We start from the raw sequence: 24,522 nt of genomic DNA, 5'->3' as shown, positions 1-24,522 counted from the left end.
AGGAAATCTTGCCATAAGCCTATATGTGATAACATGGATGGATCTTGAGGGTGTTGTGCTAAGTGAAATAAGTCAGAGAAAGACAAATACTGCATAATCTCACTTACATGTGGAATCTGAAAAAAAAATAGGAAAGAAAACCAAGCACATAGATACAGGGAACAGATATGTGGTTGTTAGAGGTGGGGGCATGAAAGGTGAACAAAATGAGAGAAGGGAGTCAAAAGGTACAAACTTCAGTTATAAAATAAATAAGTCCTGTGGATGTGATGTACATACAGCATGGTGACTATACTTAATAATACCACACTGCATATTTGAAAGTTGCTAAGAGAGTAAATCTTAAAAGTTCTCATGACAAGAAAGAAAATTTTGTTACTATGTATGGTAACAGATGCTAAATAGACTTATTGTGGTGATCATTTTTACAAAATACACAAATATCAAATCATTCTGCTGTACACCTGAAAGTAATATCATCCTGTATGTCAATTATACCTCAATTTTAAAAAATCCAATGAAAATGAAAAGTCACCAGCAAGAGTGATGAATAACAAAGAAGAGAAAACAAATAACCAATATTAGGAATGGAAATGAGTATATCATTAAAGATCCAATAGACATTAAAACTATAAGAGGATGTAATTTTTTAAAGACTTTAGGCCAATAAATGTGAAAATTTAGAGAAGTGGACATTTCCTTAAAAATATAATTTAAAACTGATAAAAGAATATAATAAAAAATCTGAATAATCCTATAACTCTTAAATTGAATCTGTAATTAAAACTTCCCCCAAAAGAAAACTTGAGACCCTGATGGCGTTACCAGTGAATTCCTCTAAAAGTTTAAAAAATAAATGGCATCAGTCTTACATAATCCTTTTCAGAGTATAAAAAATTAGTTTTGTTTCCCAATTCATTTTTGAAGCTAACATAACCTCAATACCAAACCTAACAAACACTTGACAAATAAAGGAAAATTAAAGACCAAGCTCAAACAGGGATGTGAAAATTCTAACACACACACACACACACACACACACACACACACACACACACACTCTCATATATATCCTATCCTGTAATGCATAATAAGTAGAAAATCAGGGTTTATACCAACAACAAAATATTGGTTTAACACTTGAAAATCTATTAATGCAGTTTACCACATTAACAGAACAAAGGAAAAAATGTGATCAACTTATAAAATGCAAAAATAATCTGATAAAAATTAACACCCATCTATGTGTTAACTAACCTTATTGTGGTAATTATTTCTCAATATATATGTATATCAAATCATTGTGTTGTGTACCTTAAACTTACACAATGTTATATGTTAATTATATCTCAATGAAGCTGGGGAAAAATTCAACACGCATTTAATATTTTAAAAATCTCTGCAAATCAAAAATAAAATGATAGTTTCTTAATCTGATGAAGGATACCTGCAAAGAAAATCTTCCTTAAAAATTTACCATTAAGCAAAAATCATACTTAATGGTGAAATAATGGAAACTTTTCCTCAGGTCGGGAATAAAATAGTAGATGCCTGTGATCTCCACTTATATTTGGCATTGTACTGGAGGGCCTAGGCAATATAATAAGGCATGAAACAATTAAATATATATACATTTGAAATAAAGGAGAGAAAATACAATTATTTGACTATTTCATGAAACAGTAGATAAATTGGTAGCATTAATTAATGAATTCATCAGTATCTCTGACTATAAGGTTAATATTCAAAAATCAATTGGACTTCTGTATAACTACAAAAATATTTAGAAAATGAAATTTTTAAAAAGATACATTTATGATAGAGCATTGAATAACAGTATCTAAGAATTAAAAATTTGTACAAGATCCATATGCAATAAATTACCTACAAATATTGAGAAAAAATAAAAATCTAAATAAATGGAAGATATACATATGCACAGATTGGAATACTCCATTTTGGAAAAACAACAATTACTCCACATTAATCGATAGATTCAGTGCAATTGCAATATAAATTCCAAGAGGTCCTTTACTGTATGGAAATTAGAAACTTGATTCTAAAATTTAGGAGAAGGACACAGAGGATTACATTACTAGATTATCAATACTTATTAAAAGATGTTTTAATGAATTGAATATCTATTGGATATCCACACAGAAATGAATGACTCTCAAACCCTATCTAACATGACACCTACACATATACATATATGTATATGTATATCTCAATTTGCATATTGATATGCATATCTCTCTCTATATATATATGTATAGAGTGTGTGTGTATATATACTATATTTATAGCTTCTAGAAGATAACATAGGATAATATCTTGATGATACTGGGGTACGCAAGAATTTCTTAAATGGAATAAAAAAGTATTAACCATGAAATAAAAGACTGATCAATTAGCAAACCCCACAGGGTGGGAGAAGATAAATGCAATACATATATCTAACAATGGACTAGTACTCAGAATATTAAGAGCTACAAATCAGTAAGGAAATTATAAACAATTGAATAGACAAATGCACAAATGATTTGAACAGAATTTACAAAAGAAATTTTAAAGATATTCAAATGGTAAACAGCAAATGAAACCATAATAAAACTCATAAGGCTTAAGGGAAATACAAACTTAAACTACTATGAGATACCAAAACATGTATATTATAAGGGTACAAATTGTTGAAAAGGATGGAGAGCCATAGGAACTCTCGAACAGTGTTGGTGGATGGGTAAATTAGCACAAAAACTTATTAGAAACTGCCAAGGAGTTTCCAAAGTTGAACATATACATACCTTATGACCCAGCAAGTTTACTCCTAGTTAAACAAACAACAAAAATCAAGACACGTATTCAGCAAAAAAGTATGCACTTGTTTTACTGCAACATTACTCATCATAGTATAAAATAAGACACAATTCAAATCCCCCTCACAGTAGAATAAATATATAAATTATGGTTTATTTTTAAAATGGAATACTACTACACAACACTGGAAATTAATGAAGTAACTCTAGCTAGTGCAAAAACATGAATGAATCTCAGAAACATTATGTTGAATAAAACACACCATATGCAAAGGAGTACATACTGTATTATTCTGCATATATAAATTTCACAAACAGGTGCAACTAACCTGTCGTATAAGAAATCAGGATATTAGTTGTCTTTAGGGAGGGGAGTATTGACAGTGACTGAGAAAGAGCACGAAGGGATTGTTCAAAGTATTAGTTTTCTATTTCCTAATCCACCTGGTGGTTACATGGGTTTGTACATTTGAAAAATATTCATTGAGCTGAACACTTATGATTTTGCATTTTCCTATGTACGTTACACTTCAATAAAAAAGTTTAAACAAAAAACTGCTGAAAAGGAGATCTAAATAAATGACAATATAGCCTGTTTCTGGCTGGGGAAAGCTAATTAACGAAAAAATACCAATGTTTCCAAGTTTGTTCATATGTCAATGTAATACTAATAAAAGTGCCAGCACAATTTTCTTAAAACTTGTCAAGTTTATTTTAAAGTTCGTAAGGAAATGTTTGCAACTAGTTTAAAAAAATATGTAAGACGGCATTTGACCTAATAAATAACAAAACATACTATAAATCTAACAAATAAAACATTGTACTACAAGAATATTTGCATGTTGATATGTGTATGCATCCAAACACTGGAAACACATGCTGCCTCCTTAGAGGGGAAATGGGTGGCTGTTTGGGTAATGAGGAGATTTACATTTCACTATATCCCACTTTGTGCTCTTTGGATAATAACCCTTGTTCATGAGTTACTTATTTAAGAAAGCAATTTTTAAAGAAATTAAAGCTTACTACGGAGGTAAAAATAGAAAAAGAATCAGTGAAATTAAACATAGGTTCCCAGAAGCAGATCCATGTGTATACAGGAATTTAGTGTGGTTCAAAAGAGCAATTTATGATCAATGAGGTAATTATGGACTTTTCAATAAATTGCACTAGACAAATGGCTATCCATTTAGAAAAAAATGTGAGACCCATTGTGTACAATGGAACATAATGCTACTACATGTACAAAACAAATACTGAATGTATTCCTGAGGTGAGGAAGAGCTTCCAAAGGAAACCTAAAACTCAAAAGCCTTAAAAAGAAAGACCAAGAGATTTAAGTACACATTAATTCTAAACTTCTCTGGAAGAAAAGACCTCATCAATAAAGTTACAGCAACAGACTAGGATTTAGAAACAAAACATTAACATTCCTGACATATAATCTAATATGAATCAGTTGTAAAAGATGAAACCAAATACAAAATTGAGCAAAAGCTGTAGACAAACAATTCACAAGAGAATATTACAAATGCATAATAAACATATGAAAATATACCCAACCTAACAGTAATCAGAAATACACGCACTGAAACAAGATATTTGCATTTGAAAACTATGGAAGGATAATTAATACATTAATTTAAAAGGCAGCTGTTGTAGGGTTGGGGTAAGAAAACAGGATTGATGAGGATTCAGATAGGAGCCAAATTTCTTATGTATATCTATTTTATTTTGTTATTTTATTTTTGAACTATGCACTTGAATTCATTTTCTCTGTGTCCCAGAATTCTTCCAAAACCAACTACTTTTCCATTATTCTGTATCTCAGTAAATGATACCATCATCCATCCAACTGCAGAATCAGAAACCTAGACGTCATCTTTCACACCTCCATCTCCAACGTCCCCCATATTACTCTAAAGTTCTACTAATTTTATCCCCAAACTTGTTTCAGAACATTTATTTTTCTTCACGTTTCACCACAATCCTAGTGCAAGCAGTCATGAACTCACTCTTGACTACTGCTAAAACCTAATTCACATAAGAAATATTTACTACGCATCTACCTGGTATTTGATACCATGCTAACTGGTTGCCAAAGTCTACTCTTGTCTCCTTCTAATCCATCCTACACACTGCAGCCATGTTTAGCATTTCAAAATCTGATTTTGTCTGTAGCTCCCCCACCACTTCACTTCAATGGCTTCAGAGGAATCTTAAGGAAATTATTAACCTAGACCAAAATTAACTACGTGGTTAGGTACAAACTGCTTCTTCAGACCTATATTTACATCAGGCTCAAAGGAAAAAAAAGTCTACCATAATTTCAAGCCATATGTTCCTCCTTTCAGATCCCACAGTGCACCATGTTGTCTATCCTGCATAGACATCATATCTCCATCAACAAAATAGCCCTTCGCCAAGTAAACTCTTTAAAAAAATCAAGAAAGCAATCAGAATATACAGCATTCTACAATAATGTGTATTTATAATTAAATGTGTGAATGATTACATTAACATATACACAAACTGATTAAATACTCTGATTAAAGGCAAAATTATCAGACTGGATATACAAAGACTATATAAGACACATATCTAAAATATAAGGATGCAGAAAGTTTGAAAATGAAAAGATGGAAAAAGATACACCGATCAAAAATTAATCAAAAGAAAGCTGGTGTGGCTAAATCAATATCAGACAAGGTAGACATTTAAGGCAAAAATCATTACGAGCAATAAAAAGATACTTTAGAATGATAAAAGATTCCATTCACCAGGAAAATATAAAAATTCTAAATATGTATGCTCCTAATATTGCTTCAAAAGATGTGAGGTAAGATAAGAGATGAAGAAAAACCAGACAAAATAAGAAATAAACAAATGCAATATCATAGTGAGAGATTTCAATACATCTTTCTCAGTAACTGATGGAAGAAGGAGAAGAAAAATCTCAGTAAGGATATACAGCATCTGAATAACATGAACAAACTGGACCTAGATGACCTATATGGAACACTATACTCAACAACTGCAGAATACACATTTTTTTCATAAACACATGGACCAGTGATATACAGTGAACATATTTTAGGCCAGAGGTCAGCAAACTCTTCCTGTAAAGGGCCATATAGTGAATACTTTAGGTTTTGTGAGTCTCATAAAATTACTATCACATATTTTTGTTTTCGGAACCGCCTTTCAAAGATGTCAAAATAGATTTTTAGATCAAGGGCCATACAATAACAGTCCATAAGCCAGCTCTGGCCTATAGACCACAATTTGTTGACTTGTTTTAGGCCAAGAAGCAACACTCAACCAATTTCAAAGAATTGGAATTTTATAGAGTATGTTCTCCGGCCACAGTGCAATTAAGCAAGAAATACATAATCAAATGACAATTAGAAAAGTCCTATTTGAAAACTAAGAAATACATTTCTAAAGAACCCTAGGTACTAGGGGAAAATCACATTGAAAATTAGTGATTTCAACTGAATAAAACTGAAAATAATGCATATGAAAACTTGAGGACTACAGCTAAATTCATGCTTAGAGGGACATTTGTGAGCTTAAAAGCATATTATTAGCAAAGAAGAAAAGTTGAAAATCAGTGAGCTAAGCATCATCTCATTAAGTTAAATCAAGAAAATCAATTCAACCCAAAGAAACTAGAAAGAATAAGAAAGATGAGATCAGAAATAAATGAAACAGAAAACAAATATATAATCAAGAGGATCAAGAAAACCAAAAGTTGCTGCTTTAAAAATAACAAAATTCATGAACCTCTAGAAGGACCAATGAAGGGAAAAAAAAAAGAAAGCATAAAGTGTAGAAGGAAAAGGGATGTAACTACAGGTCCTACAGATATTAACAATATTATAAGGTACTTTATGCCACTAATTTGAAAATATAACTAAAATGTACAAAGTGCTAGCAACACACAACTTAGCGAAACTGACTCAAGTCAAAATAGAAAATCAGGACAGTGTGATATTAAAGAAATTGAACTTTTAACTTGTAACCCGCTTAAGCACGACACCAAGAAGGCAAAGTAGAAGACCCTGGGCTCCATACCCCACAAAGATCAACAGCTAGATAGCTATCCATGAATAAAAATAGCTCTGGGAGAGGTCAGGAGTCCACTGAAGAAAACAACAATACAGTGAAACAAAACACCTGAAAATAACACACAAAAAGAGAAGGATGAACAGCTTCATTTGGCTGGCATCATCCTGTCCTCCAGGCTTGCACTGCGCAGTGCCAACAGGGAACTCCCCATCTAGAAAGAGTTCCCCTTTCTGGGAAAGGAAGACTGGGCTTTGGGAGTATTCCCCAGCCTTTTAGAGCCCCACACAAAGGACCCACTTTGATTTCACCCCACCCAGAAGGCAAAGCTAAGACATATGCCATGTAGAGATGATTAGGAAGAAGAGTAGAGGCTACCAGTTTCAGCCACACGGCACAACAAAATGTGGTTCTTAGTGACCTGTTCTGCAGAGGACCCCAGCAGTTTTACCCACTGAAGAAATCAATGGCCAGAACTGCCACCGCAAACCCCCCGCACATTTTACCAGTTATTGCACAACAGGTAATTGCATTCACAGATGGCAGTTCCTCCCTGTTTCCTTCCCCCCGCCCAACCCCTGCCAGTGACCAGAATCCACACTGGCAGCCAGCTCAGGCCTCTGCAGCTGTGTGAGTACAAGACACCAGCCTAGACCCTCACGGCTGACCCCCATTGCTGTGTGCACACTTGGAGCTACCCCTACAGCTGTACACCACTGGCCTGCCTCCTATCACTGGCCTCTACTGCCATATGTGCACCTGTGGGGAGGCTCTGCAGCCAAAGCAGCACACACCAACAGCCAGGGCTCCCACGGGTTCTTGTGGGCCTAGATTTGGCCATTTCCTGTCACTGGAGTGTCTCCTGTCACTCCTATACCACGAGGGTCATCTGCAACTAGCCTTGCCAGCTGTGCCTCGGCACCACACTGGCCCATCTTCCATAACCAGTCTCCACTGCTATGTATGAGCTGAAATGGAGACTCTGCAGGCACATGAGAGCACATGGATAGCCAGGGCCCTCACAGCTGCCAGTTGGCCTTGGCCCTTCCTGCTAGCCCTGGCCCCTACCACTATATGTGTGTCTGCAACCAGCTCCCCCCACGACACAGGATCCTGCGGCTCACTGTGTGCACACCGCTGGCTCGGGCCACTATCACGGGCTGCCCTGGCCCCTACCCCCTACCACGAGGTGCTTCTGAGGACACTCACAGCTCCTTGCAGCCACTGTGGACATCCCCACAGCACTCACAAAGGACCATGCAATGGTCCAACAGCAATAGAACACGTATTTTTTTTCTCAAGTACACATGGAATATTTTCCAGTATAGATCATACAAGGTGTTATCAAACAATATGGTGAATCTTTAAACTAAAAAAAAATTATTACAGTAAAGACACATTGCCACTCCTACCTCTCAAAATACTCCCCCTCACTTTGAACACACTTATCCCATCCTTCTTGCCACTTTCTGAAGCAGGTCTGGAAGTCCTTTTTTGTGCGTGTCTTTAGTTGCGCTGTCATGGCTACCTTTATATCCTGAATCATTTTGACTTTGGGGAAGAGTCAGAAGTCGCACGGTGCCACATCCGGTGAATAAGGTGGATGAGGACACACTGCAATGTTTTTATTTCACAGAAATTGCCATATACCAGAAATGATGTGTGACACAGAGCGTTGTCATGATGGAGAATAATTTACAGAACACTTTAAAACACACCTTCTGTCAACCACAGCTCACACCCGACTGACTGCATCGAACAAGTTGAAACTTGTCACACACTGTTACTAAGGTTCAACGCTCTGCTTCCCATATTGGAGATCCCTGCCTTTCTGTTGGATGGCACTCGGCAGCAGCATTCACTGCATTTTTTTTATTACAACGCAAAGACTCCGTGTCACACATTGCCTCTGGTACGGCAATTTCTGTCAAATAAAAACATTACAATGTGTCCTTATCCACCTTATTCCCCAGATCTGGCACCGTGTGACTTCTGGCTCTTCCCCAAAGTAATGAAAGAAAAATGTTTTGAATCAATTCAGGATATCGAGGCAGCCACGACAGTGCAACTAAAGACACTCATGAAAGAGGACTTCCATAACTGCTTCAGAAAGTGGCAAGAATGATGGGGTAAGTGTGTTCAAAGTGATGGGGAATGTTTTGAGGGGGATTAATGGCAATGTGTCTTTTACTGTCATAATTATTCTTAATTTAAACATTCACCGTATTTTTTTATTACACCTCAGATGGTAGGTTACCAACAAGTCTTGGCAAATTTAAAAGATGGGATCATACCAAATATTCTTTCCAACCAAAATGGTATGAAACTAGAAATCAATAACAGGAGGAAAATGGAAAATTCACAAATACATAGAAACTAAACAATATACTCCTGAACAACCAGTGGGCCAAAGATGACATCAAAAGGGAAATAAAAAATGTCTTCAAACAAACAGTGATGGAAAGACAACATACCAAAACTTATGAGATACAGCAAAAGCAGTGCTGAGAAGTTAATAGCAATAAATGCCTATATTTAAAAAAAGAATGATCTCAAATTTTAAAATCTAACTTTAGACCTAAGGAAACTAAAAAAAAAAAAAAGTCTCAAGTTAGCAAAAAGGAGATAAATATAAGAATGAAGATAAATAAAACAGAGATCCGAAAAACAATAGAAAAGATCAGTGAAACTAAGAGCTTGTTTTTGGAAAAGATAATCAAAATTGACAAAATTTTAGCTAGACTTACCAAAAAAAAAAAAAAGAGAGAGATAACTCAAATAAATAAAATTACAAATGAAAGAAAAGACATTATGAGTGATAACACAGAAATACAATGGATCATAAGATACTGCTATGAATAATTATATGTCAAAAAATTGGGCAGTGTAGAAGAAATGAATAAATTCCTAGAAACATGAAAACTACCAAGTCTGAATCATGAAGAAATGGAAGACGTAGACATACCAATATCAAGTAAGGAAAGTGAAGCAGTCATCAAAAACCTTCCAAAAAAGAAAAGCTCAGGGCCAGACGGCTTCATGCATAAATTCTACCAAACATTTAAAAAAGAATTAATACCAATTCTTCTCAAACTCTTCCAAAGAACTAAAGAGGAGATAATATTCCTAAACTCATGTTACAAGTGCAGCATTACCATGGCACCAAAGTTAAATAAGGACACTACAAGAAAAGCAAACTATAGGCCAGTATCCCTGAGGAATATAGATGGAAAATTCTCAACAAAATATTAGTAAATTCAATTCAACAGCACATTAAAAATATCATACAACATGATAAAGTGGGATACATCCCTAGGATGCAGAGATAGTTTAACATATACAAATAAATAAATGTAATACACAATATAGTAATAAAATGAAAGACAAAAATCATGTGAATATCTCAATACCTCTAATGAACACAGATGCAAAAAACTTAAAACATTAGCTAACCAAATTCAGTAGTATATGAAAATAATAATACATCACAACCAAGTTGGGTTTCTTTCAGGAATGCAAGTTTTGTTTAATATTTGAAAAATCAATATAATCCACAATAATAACAAGGAGAAAATTCATATTATCATCTTGATGAATTTTATCAAATCCTTTTCATGCAGTATCTACTTCTTTCTAATTTATGTTTAATTATGGTTGACAAACAACATACTATATTGTATTAGTTTCAGGTGTATAACACAGTGATTCAACATTTATATACCTTACAAAGTGATTACCACAATAAGTCTATTGTTTTTTATGCAATATCCATTTCTAATAAAAACTAATAGCAAACCAGGAATCAACAGAAACTCCTTTAATCTAATAAAATGCATCATCCAAAAAATCTATAGCAAACATCACACTTAATGGTAAACTGTTAAAAGCTTTCCTTTGCAACATCCGCAGACTCAGTGTATATTTACACATTGATGCTTTGCCGATATAATTTTAATCTTGCCACACCCCTATGAGGTAAAGAGCACTATCCTCATTTTATATACCAGCAACCGACTCTTGGAACAAAGTTCAGTTACTTATCCATAGTCAAACATCACATAAATGACAGCAGGAATTTGAACTCTACGCTTCACTGCCTCTTGTAATAGCAGTCCCTCGATTCATTCTACTTTATCTCCCATATCTACACCATTTTATTAAAAGTAAAACGGGCAGGGCACGCTGCCCATTTTATTTCTAAATGATATTCCAAATCAGTCCAATTGTACTTTCCCCCTGCTCCAGTCTCATGCCTCTGCCAAAGCCATCACCATCACCATCACCACCACAACCACCCTGGTACAAGCTATCATTATCATTCATCTAAACTATTGAAATAAGCTTTTAATTTGCCCACACTGGTATGATATGGAGTTTTCCTCCTCCACTTTTAACAGTTTTCTTTGTTTTTGCTTTTTATTTTGAAATGCTTTAAAACTTTCAAACAAGTTCGAAGAATAGAACGTACTCTTTGTCCAGATTCAGCAAATGTTAACATTTGTTGTGCCTATATACCCATAAATATTTCATTGTGTACTTACTAAAGAACAATATTATACTCTTATATAACAATTTATATACAATTATAAAAATCAAGAAATTTATCATTGATATATTATCTAGAATCCATATTAAAAATTCACCAATTATTCCATTACTGCCCTATAAAGTTATCATTTCCCTGTGCAGAATCCAATCTAGGATTGTACATTGTCATATGTCTTTATTCTCTTTTAATCTGGAACATTTCCCCAGCCTTGCTTTGTTTTTCATGGCATTAACAGTTTGGAAGAGAAAAAAACAGTAATTTTGTAGAACGTTTCTCAATTTGAGTTTGTCTAATGTTTTCTTATGATTATACTGGGGTTATGGGTTTGGGGCAAGAATACCGCATAAGTAATTTTGTATCCTTTCTAGCACATCACAACAGGAAACACACAAACACGTGATTTTTTTATGTTCCGATGTTAAGTTTGATCAATTGGCTAAAACATTGACTACCAGGTTCTCCAGTACAGTACAATACATTTTATTTTTAATTTTTTGCATCAATTTTTTTATTAGTTTCAGGTGTACAAAGCAATGTAATAGACATTTACACCCCTCACAAAGTGATCTCTCCCCAATCTACTACCCCTCTGACATCGTATATATCTATTATAATACCGTTGACTGTCTTCACTATGCCGTACTCCACATATATATGTATATATATATATATATAGAGAGAGAGAGAGACAGACAGAGACAGAGAGCGAGACAGAGAGAGAGAGAAAGACAAAGAGAGAGAGACAGAGAGAGAGAGATTTATAGTTGACATTCAATATTATTCTACTTCAGCTTCAGATGTATAGCATCTTATTCAGGCATCTACACAGTCTATGAAATGATCCCCCTAATAAGACAAGTGTCCATCTGACACCCTACATAATCTTTACAACATTATTGGTTGTATTCCTCATACTGTATTTCATATCCGGTGACTATATTACGCCTACTAATTTGCACTTTCTAATTCCTTCACCTTCTCCCCCATCCCCACGCCCCACCCACCTAACAACTGTTAATTTTTTTCCCTATATCTGAGTCGATTTCTGTTTTGTTTGTTTATTCTGTTCTTTAGATTCCACATATCAGTGAGATCATATGGTATTTGTCTTTCTCTGTCTGACTTATTTCACTTAGCATAATATTCTGTAGGTCCATCCATGTTGTTGCAAATGGTAAGATTTCGTTCTTTATGGCTGAGTTGTATAAATGTACCGGTTGTACCATTGTATAAATGTACCAGTTTTGTTATCCAATCATCTATCAATGGGCATTTTGGTTGTTTCCATATCTTGGCTATTGTGAATAGCGCTGCAATAAACATAGGGGTGCATATATCTTTTTCACATTAGTGTTTTGGATTTCTTTGGATTGATACCCAGGAAATCAGTACAATACCCTTTAAATTGCTTTCCTGGCTTTTGTTTTTACTTCCGCAACTGGAGGAGATCTGCACCTATCTACTTCGCCATTCCTATTCTATATTCCTATTTTGCTGTTCTTAAACAAAACATGTTTGCTCCTGTCTCAGAGTCGAGTCAATGCATAGGCCCAGAAAGCTCTTCCGCACCTTGCTTTGCATCCTTTAAATTCAGCTTAAATAGTGTGTTCTTAGAGAGGCACCTAGTGTTGCCCTATCTAAATTAGATGTCCTCTGCTTTCCCCTCCCACAGAATCTTGTGTGTTTCCTTCTGATTACTTCTCATAGTTTCCAATTATTTATTTATGAAATTAAAATTACATAGTCTATCTTCCCCTACTGGCTTATAAATTCCACAAGAGCAAGATTCTTTTTCTATTTAGTTCCGTCCTGCATCTCTTACTCCCTACATATTGCCTGGCACATAAGCGATCAATAAATGTTGGTTGAGTAAATGAGAAAGAAGTATTCATTTTTATTATTTTTTTAAATTTTATTTGTTACTAGTTTCAGGTATATAAAACAACATAATGATCAGACATTCACAACCCTCACAAAGTGATAACCACCCCCAAGCCTACTACCCCTCTGACACCGTACATAGCTATGACAATACCATTGACTCTATTCCCTATGCTGTACTTTACATTCTGTGACTACATATATATTCAATTATAGTTGACATTTAATATTATTCTACATCAGCTTCAGGTGTACAGCACAGCGGTCAGGCCTCTACACAATCTATGACGTGACCCCCCCCCCCCATAAATCCAGTGCCCATCTGACACCAGACATAATCTTTACATTATTGATTAGATTCCCCATACTGTATTTCACATTCCCATGACTATTTTGTGACTACCAACTTGTACCTTCTAATCCCTTCACCTTTTCCTCATTCCCCAATGCCCCTCCCCATCTAGCAACCATCAGTTTTTTTCTCTGTATCTCTGAGTCTATTTCTGTTTTGTTGGGAGGAATTAGTATTCTTTAAAGCCATTCAAGAACAGGTCAGATTCTCTCCCTTAATTCAAGAACTGGCATCATAAGAGAAAGCATGGTCTAAGCGATATTCTGGAGTCACACCAACTCAGGTTCAAATTCAAGATCAGAATATCTGTGTATGATCTTGAACTTTCAGAGCCTCGGTTTCCTCAGAGGTAAGTTGATCATACCATCATTTACTTCACAGGGCTGTTAGGATTAAATTCTTGTAAAACAAACTAGAGTCATTCTTGGTGTGTAAAGGAAGTTGCATAAATGATAGGGTTAATCTTTCTGGATTAACAGATAATCAATCTTTACAAGAAACAGTCTTGCAAATCATACTGGTTAGTTTGATATGTAGTCACAAGTACAGGTGAACTGATTAACTCCCAAGGGAACTCTAGTCTCTCACAGACATTTCTTCATACTCAGTTCTACTCTGGACCCAGCCCTGTGTTGGGAATAGAAGGGATTCTAGCTCACATCTAAGAAGCACTACCCTAATGAAAATCAATTTTTTTCCAACAGGTAGGTATATTTCCATTGCATTTTCTCTGTCACTGTTACATCCTTTATTGTAAGTGGTTTTGTATTAGTTATTTCTAGGCATCTGAGTTTATCTGCCATTAGGTTTTGTAATAATAATAATATAATGTTAGCAGCAAACACTATCCAATCTAAGATGCCATCAGTTTTAAGACATACCAATATTTTATACACCACTAAGAAAGTAGAAGTGCTGCCAAGTAAATACAGTATGGCAGTGATAGGTAAGACTCATCCTGATTTCAGAAACATTAAAATATGGAAAGAAAGTGCGCTTCCTAAAATTGAAGAAACATGGTCTAATGTCAGGAACTGTTCTAAGTACTTCATATTTATTAAGTTATTTTAAAAAGGGATCAAGTATATGGTGATGGAAGGAGAACTGACTCTGGGTGGTGAACACACAATGTGATATATAGATGATTTATTACAGAATTGTACACCTGAAATCTATGTAACTTTACTAACAATTGTCACCCCAATAAACTTTAATTCGAAAAAAAAAAACTAGAAAACCTCACAACAACCCTATGAGGCAGGTACATTATATTGCCTCTTGATTAGTCCTCTCTGATTGAAATATCTTCTAAATATCTCCACTCACTCTTCTCCATCCCCTCTGGCACTTCTATCACCTGAGTTACCGTCATAATTTCTCATCTCCCTCCATATCTCTCCATCATGAATTCTCCGTCCATATCTACTTTTGATTTCCTTGAGAGCCAACCCATTCTCTGTCGCCAGAATTAGCTTTGAAAAATGCAATTTGGTCATGTTATTCTCTGTTGAAAGCCCTTTAATAACTTTTCTATGACCCTGGAATAAGGTCCAAACTTAGTACGGCCTAAAAGACACCACGTGATATGACCTGCATAATACTGTGTCTCTATATTCTCATCCCCCCCTGTGTCTACACTCCAGCCATAATGGCCTTCTGTTTCTTACTTCCCAAAACGGAACATGAATTTTCTCATAATCAGGAACTTCCCCAAAGCTATTCCCTCTCCATGAACTATTTTCTTCTCCATCTCCCACCTCCCGTCCCCAACACTACTGGAATGGCTAACAGCTACAGATCTTTATTTTCTAAGCTTAAGCATTACTTCATTCAAGAAACTTTGCCTGTTATGCCCCCTCCCCTCCACTAAGCTAGGTCTGCATTTTAATTGCTTTATAACACTCTACTCCACAGCATTCATCTCACCTGCAAATTACTTGTTCATAGTATGCTTTCCCTTTTAGATTGTGAGTTCCAAGAGATTAAGGGCCAGGTTTATCGGATTCATCCTCATATCCTCAATATCTAGCATACTGAACTGATATAGTTCACATGCCCAATAAACAGATATTAAAACAAAAACGAAAATCTTTTTTGCCTCTCACTAATAAAATAAAATAAAATAAAAACAAAGTAAAATAAAATAAAGCAAAACAGAGTGAGATAAAAAAAAGAAACAAAGTAAAATAGAATCTGCTTCTAAAGTTCTGTGAACAACCCCTTTTAGGATTTTGATTAGCATTATATTGAATTTTTAGGTCAATTTGGAAAGAATGTCATCTTTATGATATTATGTCTTCCTAATTACGAACCTGGCATGTTTCTCAATTTATTTAGGCACTCTTCAATGTCTCCTAATAAAGTTAAAAAAATTCAAAAATAAAGAAAAACTAAAGGCTCAAGAAAGGGGTTCATGAAGTGGAATTTTAAGATATCTGAGAAGTTCTTCAGAGACTGATGGGACAGGAGCCCCAATAAGCAAACACTGAATTTATCAATTCTGCCCACAATGTTCACAGCCAGTTCCTGCCTGGAGTTGCAGCACACCAAAACATCTGGAGATCTGTCAGTCATTCGTATGTATGGCTTATACCATGCTAACCATCTTTATATGATAATACAGGTTATAGCGCAAATTATGCTTTTACTTACCCCTAGGAGGTACTTGGCAAAGCAACAAAACCATTTATAGACAGAGACTCACAGACCCACCAATTAGAGACAGTAATTCAGAACTAAATCACCAGGGAAGGAGAGACACCCCATGTCATTCCCACAATCGCCTCAGGCTGCTGGCCTGATTTACAACTGGCCCTATTCGAAGAGTGTACTGACTCATAGTCCCTTCCAACTCGGCACCCAGATTCCAAAGCACAAACCCTGCAGACAGTGATTCAGAGCCCCAGCGCTGTGCTGAGGCTCCTGCCTCTCATCCAAAGAGCTACTCTCAATAGTAGTCCCTCGGGCTGCAGGCAGACAGATGAAGCTGTATACTGAAGAGTAAGTGCAGATTTGTAGTTTGTCCCCAGGGAACAGGAGCTCTAATCAGGAATGTGCAATGTACATTGTTCAGACAACCTACCTTTATCTAAAAATGGGGAATCTGCAGACCAGACACAACAACAGAGGAAGGTGACATCCATATACACCAATTTCAGCTTCCAGCCTCCACTGAGCATATGACTAGGAGCATTGTTGTAGCATGGATTCTGCCCAGGATCTCCAAATGCTTCTGAAGACTGCGTCATTTATAGATTTCTAAGCAGGCATTCACAAAGCAGGAGGAAATCACTCCTCCAGTAAAGATGAGAATGAATTCTAACACTGAGTATTTACTTCTTTCAGCCTGGGTGATGATGCAGCTGGAATACCACTTGTAACAATGAGATACTTTTGCAAACATTTGGCAAGCATATACCCACTCCCCTAGAGCAAGAGTTTCTTAAACTAATCCCAGCTGAAAAGTGAAGATAGTTTGAAAGCAAGCAAGGAATGGGGGAGGGTTACAATACATACCACTGAAAATGAAGAATGCTCCTAATGAATCACCAATGTAGAAGAAAGAAATGGAGAGGTTGATTAAGGAATCCAGGCACAAAAACAGCCGAGCCCTCGAGCCCTCGTGTCAGTGAGAGAAAGTAGAAACTTAAAAGTTAAAGGAGAAGCAGGAATAAAATTAAAGGAGAGGGGAGAAGAATAACTGCATACATGGGCGAGTGAGACAAGTCAGAAAAACTGGTATGAAATAAATTTAGTGAGAAACACAATCAAAAATACAAGTTCAAAGGTCAGCCACATCAGACTTCTTAGTGTTTGCTAAACATTCCATTCACTATTCATACCAGTGTACCTCCAATTTATCTGTCAAACCCATCTTCTCTCCCGGCTTCTCTCCCTCCCTATCTCTCCAGACATCACCTTATCATCATTATTTGCCTCCTCACAATCACTAGGACTATCCTTAGGCTGCATTAATCCATTCTTCACACTGCAACCGGAGAGGGCCATTAAAATGCAAATCAGATAGCTCCCGGGCTTAAAACTATCCAAAGCCGCCCTACTGCTGTTGGGAAGAGGCTAAACTCTTGAATCTGGCCCACAAGATTCTTCTAAGAATTAGCAAAAGCCTACCTCTCCAGCCTCAATTCCTATTGCTTGGCCCCTCACTGTCAGTGCCACCCCAGCTTCCACTCACTATCTCTAACGCATTGGCACCCTGCCTTCCTACTGTAGGGATGATTTACGACCATGGCAAAGCCTCCATTAGGCCATTCACCCCTCTGGAACCGAGCAAAATCATCGTCTTCAACCCAAAGATGAGTTGCTTGCAGCACATCCCTTTTCTCCATTTCTGTTTCAAGTTCTAGTATCAACCTGGGAATCATGACTTTTCCTACACTCTTATTCTCTTTCCCCTATCTGTTACAAGATTCTCCTGCTGAGGTAATCATTGCTTCTCACCTAACCTGCAAAAATTCCTCTGCTATCAGTCTGGGGCCCTAGTTTTAGCCCAATCCAATGTTCCTGCCTTCATATTCAAAAACACCTGCCTGCCTGACCCAGCCTGAGTGGACCCATGTCTCCAATTGCTTCACCATCTACAGTGATATTCAGATATATGACTACTTGAATCTATGATTACAGATTAAGCATGGAAAACTAATCAAGGAAAACTGTTCATAATAACTAAGGCCCCAAATGCTGAGAAGTCATTACATGAATAGAAATATTTTACCCATCTAGAAATCCCAAGGTATCCATGTCAAGCTAACACTGTGTAGGTTCACACAGGAAAAATCCCCTCCCTCAGCTCCAAAAGTAGAATATAGTAATGACAGCTAAATCACAAAACATACTTTAAGAAATAAAAACACAACCACAATTGTTTAAAAAAGAAAGAAATATGCCCATGGAGCTTAAACAAAAAAAGAAACTTAGGAATAGAGAGACCTAAAGCCACTCACCTACTAGGAAACAGGCAGACACAGCCAGGAGTTCAACTCCTATGGGGTAACATAAACCAATAGTATTGACTGTGTCAGAGGATAGCAAAGATAGATCACTGCAGAATCAGAAGGTGAGGCAGGGATTTTTCTGCCTGAAAAATGCTCCGATGAGTACACAAAGCTGAGACTGACAATTGAGGTACTACGCGGTTGGTAGAGACAGCTATGCAACTGACACTTGCATTACGCTACCCACTGGCTCAAAAACTGAACGCTTGGTATCTTCATAGAACAAGCTGCCAACATAAGAACTGGGTAGCTGATCCATTTGAATTAGGTAGCTGATCAAATAAACCATAATCCAGCCAGATGTAAAAAGGATGAGTATAACAGACATAATAACTATGAATTTTCTCATTTAAGGTAAGCTGGCAGCAAATTAGAACTCCAAGCTTACAAAAAAAATTTTTTTAAATAGTAAACAAATTCAACAAATGTGAGGTTAAAGTCACACAGAAATACAGTAATTTGAAAAAGAACTTTAATATACACATTTAAACATTCTCAAACAACTAAAGGAATAAGCTTATAAAAAAGACAGAACAGGGGGCCAAGGGAGGGAGATGAGGGTAAGGGGGATCAAATATATGGTGATGGAAGAACTGACTCTGGGTGGTGAACACACAATGGGATTTATAGATGATGTAATACAGAATTATACACCTGAAATTATGTAATTTCATTAACAATTGTCACCCCAATAAATAAATTTTAAAAAAGACAGAACAAGATGTTATAAAATTAAAAAGATGTGCATAAGAAATGGTAGAAAATAGAAATCCTGTAAATCAAGCCTATAGTCTCTGAAATAAAAGCTAAAAGGACAGCATAAACCCTAGACTGGATATGGTCAAGGAAATAATTAGTGAATTTTAAGATGTTTCTGAGGAACAAACTCAGAATGAAACACTGAGAGATAAAGAAATTGATAAAGTGAAAGTGAGAGACCTGCATAACAGACTTAGAAGCTCCAACCAAAGCCTAATAGCAGTTCCAGAGGTAGAAAATAGCGAGCATAGAAGAGTGATAATGGCATATATACTCGTGTGTATATGAAATTTTATACTAATTTAAACCATCACATAATAGTGTTGGCGAAAGAAAGACATTTGCATACATATTAAACTAAGAGTTTATTACCTACAGATTCTGAAAAGACAAAATAACCACAAAAAATTACCATAAGGAACTATACAAGAAACTACAAGACTTTTTAAAATCTTAAGAGTCTTTCCCAGTTAGTCAATTGAATATAAGCATTTGCTTCTGCTTCATACTGAAACCCCATCAAAGTGGCAGTAAAAGGATTTATTTTAATTCACAAACCACCAAGGACAAAGAGAAAGGGAGATGTGACAATAAAAACATTTCACAAGACACCTCCAACCCTGTTTATCATCCAGGATACAAGAAATTATATCTGTATCTCCAATGAAGACACTTAGACTATCCATTCCTGTTGAATATTCTCAGTCCAAGTAAAGGACCTAAAACATTAATTCTCAACAAAACACCCTCAGCAGATAATATATGTCCTCACTCAGCATTTTCAAACAGTTTTTAATGCTCCACTTTTAAACATGAACAAACAATCAAGGAACAGAAGACCCATGAGGAAAGCCTCTAACATGAAAGATAAACAACAAAAAATTTTTCAAAAACCCAGAAATTTGGAAAGAAAAGGCTCTTCAAGGAGACAAAACACATAAAAAGTTATATCATTAATAACCTTGGAGAGGTCAGACAAAATATTGCATCCAGGAAAACAGAACAAGTTTCTATAAGAAAGGATAATTTAAAGAATAATTTAAAAAAAAACATTCAAAATTAAAATCATGATAGAGGAAATGAAAAACCCAATAGAAGTGTTGGTGGATAAAGTGGAAGATACCTCCTGAAATATAGAGTCTTTAAACAAGGAGATAGAAGACAAGAAAAAAAAAAGGAAAGAAATTAAAAAATCCTGCCTTGGAAGGCCAACATTTAAATAGTAGGAGGGAAGAGGAAGCAGAAAGAGATTGAGAGCTAGGAAGGTTTGAGCGGGACAGAGAGAGAGGGATGGAAGGAAGGATGAGTGGAGTGTCAGGGGAGAGGAAAGGGGGAGAGGAACAGAGAGCAGAAAATGGCAGTAAGAAAATTCTCATAATAGAAGAATCAATTGAGTACTCAGCACAATGGATGAAAATAGATCACAAGAAGACATAACATTGTCAGAACACTAGGGATAAAAAGATTATCCTACATGTTTCGGGAGAGAGGCAAAGTGTCAAGCACATATGTTCAGGAATCAGAATAGCTTTGGACTTCCTAACAGCAATTCTGGAAGCTGGAAGGGAATGAAGCAATGCTTTCAAACTTCTGAAGGAATATAATAGGACATAAATAACAAAAGCATTACCTGAAATTGTTGAAAATGGTGGCTTTCTGGGAAGAAGTCAGGGAACTACTGTTCTTGTTAACAAACCTTAAAATATTTGACTTTAAACAAAGTTCCCACATAATTTTGATAAAGATCAAAACAAATTTTTAAAAATCATACCAAAATATGATTTAGGCCATTAACATTCAAAAACAGAATAAATAGATAATGTCGTATGAAAATAATAGAAGACATAACAAACTGGAATAGAACAGAAATTGAATCCAGAGGTTAAACATGAAATCTCCCTCCACACACCTGTAGTGAGGGTGAATGGGATCACACCAGAATTAAAAGTCAGTTTTATTAAACTGTCATGAATGTTAATCTTACCTTTTGCAAACTGTTCCAGAAACTGGAGAAAGATGAAAAACTATGTAATCTATTTTGTTAGCTAATATAATACCGATTTCAAAATGGAATAGAAACAATAAAAGCAATTCATAAACATAGATAAAATTTTAAAGGGCAAACACAAATAAATATGGCCACATATAACCCTAATCAAGCAGATTTATCCCAGGAATGAAAGGGCAATTTAATATCAAATAATCTATCAATACAATGCATAATTCTGAAAAAGAAGGTAATGAAAGGGGTTGAGTTACCTACAGTAATTTAAAAACATATAACATATTATATCAAAGGAAGTATATGAAAATCTCAATAAACGAAGAAAAAAGCATGCAATGAAATTCTCTTCTTACTCATGATAAAAATTTTAGCATATTAGAAATACAAGGGAATTACCTTCATTTGATGAAGAATATCTACCAATAACCTATTCCAAATACTGTATGCAGTGGAGACACTTTAGTAACAATCTCACTCAGGTCAGGAAGAAGGCTAGGACTGTGCCATCCCTATCACTAAGCCATATTATATTGTATGTTTTAGCCAAAACAATAAGAAAAGAAATAATACATCAATATAAGAATTTTAAAAGGAAGACAAAATTGTTGATATTTGCAGGAGATATTAAAAAATATAGAAAATCCAAAAAGGATCAGTAATAAATTATAAGGATAAATAAGAATGTTTAAATTTGCTAGACATAAAACCAACTTACAAATATCAATTAGAAAATCTAATAGAAAAAAGGGTTCTAATTAAAATGGCCATAAAAATAAAAGGCACTCATAGTTCCAAAATAGTCATGGAGATGTAAAGTACAGCATAGGGAATATAGTCAATAATGTTACAACAATTATGTATAGTGCCAGGTTGGTACTAGACTAATTGGGGGATCATTTCAGAAATTATATAAATGTCTAACCACTATGCTGTACACCTGAAACTAATATAAAATATTGAATGTGAACTGTAACTGAAAAAAAGAAATAAATATTTTTTAAAAAATTATAAAACATAGCTAAGTACATATTGGAGTTTGTATAGCTTTAAATACTTGTAATAGGCAAGAAAAAACTCAAATCAATGATCTAAGATTCCACCTTAAGAAACTTGAAAATGAAGAGTAAATTAAATCCAAAGCAAGCAGAAGGAAGGAAATAATAAAGATAGAAGAATTCAATTAAACAGAAAAACAATAAGGGAAAAAAAATCAATGAAACTAACAGCTAGCTGTATGAAAAGTTCAATAAAATTAGTAAACTTCTACCTGGATTGATAAAAAGAGAGAAGATAAAAATCACCATTATCAGTAATGAAAACAAGTATGTCACTACAGGTCTTTCAAATATTAAAAGGATAATAAGAAAATATTATGAACAAATTTATGGAAATAAATTTAATGTAAATGAAATGAATGAATTTCTTGAAAGACATAAATCACCAACTCTCATTTAAGAAGAAATAGATACCCTGAATGGTCCTTTATGTATTAAATAACTTAAATTTATAGGTAAAAACCTTACCATAAAAAAATTCCAAATTAAAAATCTTCAAAAAGCCCAGATGGCTTCACTAGTGATTTCTACCAAGCACTTAAGGAAGAAACAGTGCCAATTCTAAACTTTTACAGAAAATAAAAGAGGAAGGTACTCCCCAACTCATTTTATGAGGCCAGAATAACTCTTTACCAAAACGAAACAAATATAAAAAAAGAAAATTAAAGGTCAATATCCCTAATGAAACAGAGACACCAAAAGCAAAACAAACAAAAAAGCCCCATAGAAAACATTAGCAAATGGAATCCAGAAATATATAACAAGCAGAGTTTTATCCTAGGAATGCAAAGGTGGATTAGCACTTGAAAAATAATCACTGTGATTCACCATACCAACGGACTTAAAAAGATCATTTCAATAGATACAGAAAAGCATTTGAAAAATCAACCATACATTCATGATAAAATCCCTCAGCAAACTACAGATAGAAGGGAACTCCCTCAAACGTATAAACGGCATGTAAAAAAAATCTCAAGCTGACTTCATATTGACTGGTTAAAGAAGGCATACTTCCCCCTATATGATCAGGAGCAAGGAAAGGAGATCTGCTCTAACCACTTCTATTCAATATTCTATTAGAGGGCCTACCAAGTTCAAATACAGCAAAAACAAAACAAAACAAGAAAAAAAGTATACAAATTTAAAAAGAGGAACTAAAACTCTTTATACCCAGACAACAAAATAATCTACATAGAAAATCCCAAGAATCTTAAAAATTATGAGAATTAATAAATGAGTTTTGTAAGATCATGGGATACAAAGAATATACAAAAATTAACTGTATTTCTTTTATTCAACTATATTGGCAATGTTTTATTTAATCTCAGTGGTGGATACACAGGTGTTCTTTTCTTGACATTCAATATTATTTATACTAGTTTCAGGTGTACAGCATAGTGGTTAGACATTTATATAATTTAAGAAGTGATCCCACCGATTAGCATAGTACCCACCTGACACTATACATAGTTATTACCATATCATTGACTATATTCCCTATGCTGTATTTTACATCCCCCATGACTATTAACTGTATTTCTATATACAATAAACATTCCAAAGTTGAAAATTTTTAAATGCCTTTATAATAGCACCAAAAAAATGAAACACTTAAGATGAATTTAGTAAAACATATGTTAAGACCTATACACTGAAAACTATAAAAACATCGTTGAGAAACTTTAAAGAAGAAATAAATAATGAAAAGCTATACCATGTTCACGTATCAGGAGACTCAAGATTGTTTACATGTAATTTCTCCCAAAATTGTTGTGTAAATTTAATTCAATTCCATTAAAACTTCCAGCAGGATTTTTGGGAGGAAATATATCAGGAAATATGGATAAAAAATTTATGTGGAAATACAAAGGACCCAGGATAGCCAAAATATTTTCTTAAATGAAGAACAAAGTTGGAGGATTTACAATAGCTTACTTCAGAATTTATTATAATGCTATAGCAGAGTTTCTCAGCCTCAAGAGTATTAATATTTTGGGCTGGATAATACTTTCTTGTGAGAGG

The 24,522-nt window shown here is 35.0% G+C and overlaps 1 protein-coding gene across 2 annotated transcripts in view; it reads right to left on the bottom strand.

Moving 5' to 3' along the window:
• GABRA3 (gamma-aminobutyric acid type A receptor subunit alpha3) overlaps nt 1-24,522 on the bottom strand; it is a gene marked incomplete at its 5' end in the record, with an annotated part of 191,770 nt that overhangs the window by 153,019 nt on the left and 14,229 nt on the right. Inside the window, one exon of one of the 2 annotated variants that reach the window (XM_081042971.1) lies at nt 16,749-16,875. The exons of the other annotated variant lie outside the window; for it this stretch is intronic. Coding sequence (XP_080899097.1) covers nt 16,749-16,845 — 97 coding nt within the window. Of the gene's footprint in view, nt 1-16,748; nt 16,876-24,522 lie in introns of those variants that run through there. 2 annotated transcript variants of the gene reach the window in all.

This window comes from Rhinolophus hipposideros (assembly GCF_964194185.1).
Source record: "Rhinolophus hipposideros genome assembly, chromosome: X".
Lineage (NCBI taxonomy): Eukaryota > Metazoa > Chordata > Mammalia > Chiroptera > Rhinolophidae > Rhinolophus > Rhinolophus hipposideros.
Note: the sequence above shows the minus strand (reverse complement) of the source record. Positions and strands in the feature narration are given on the sequence as shown.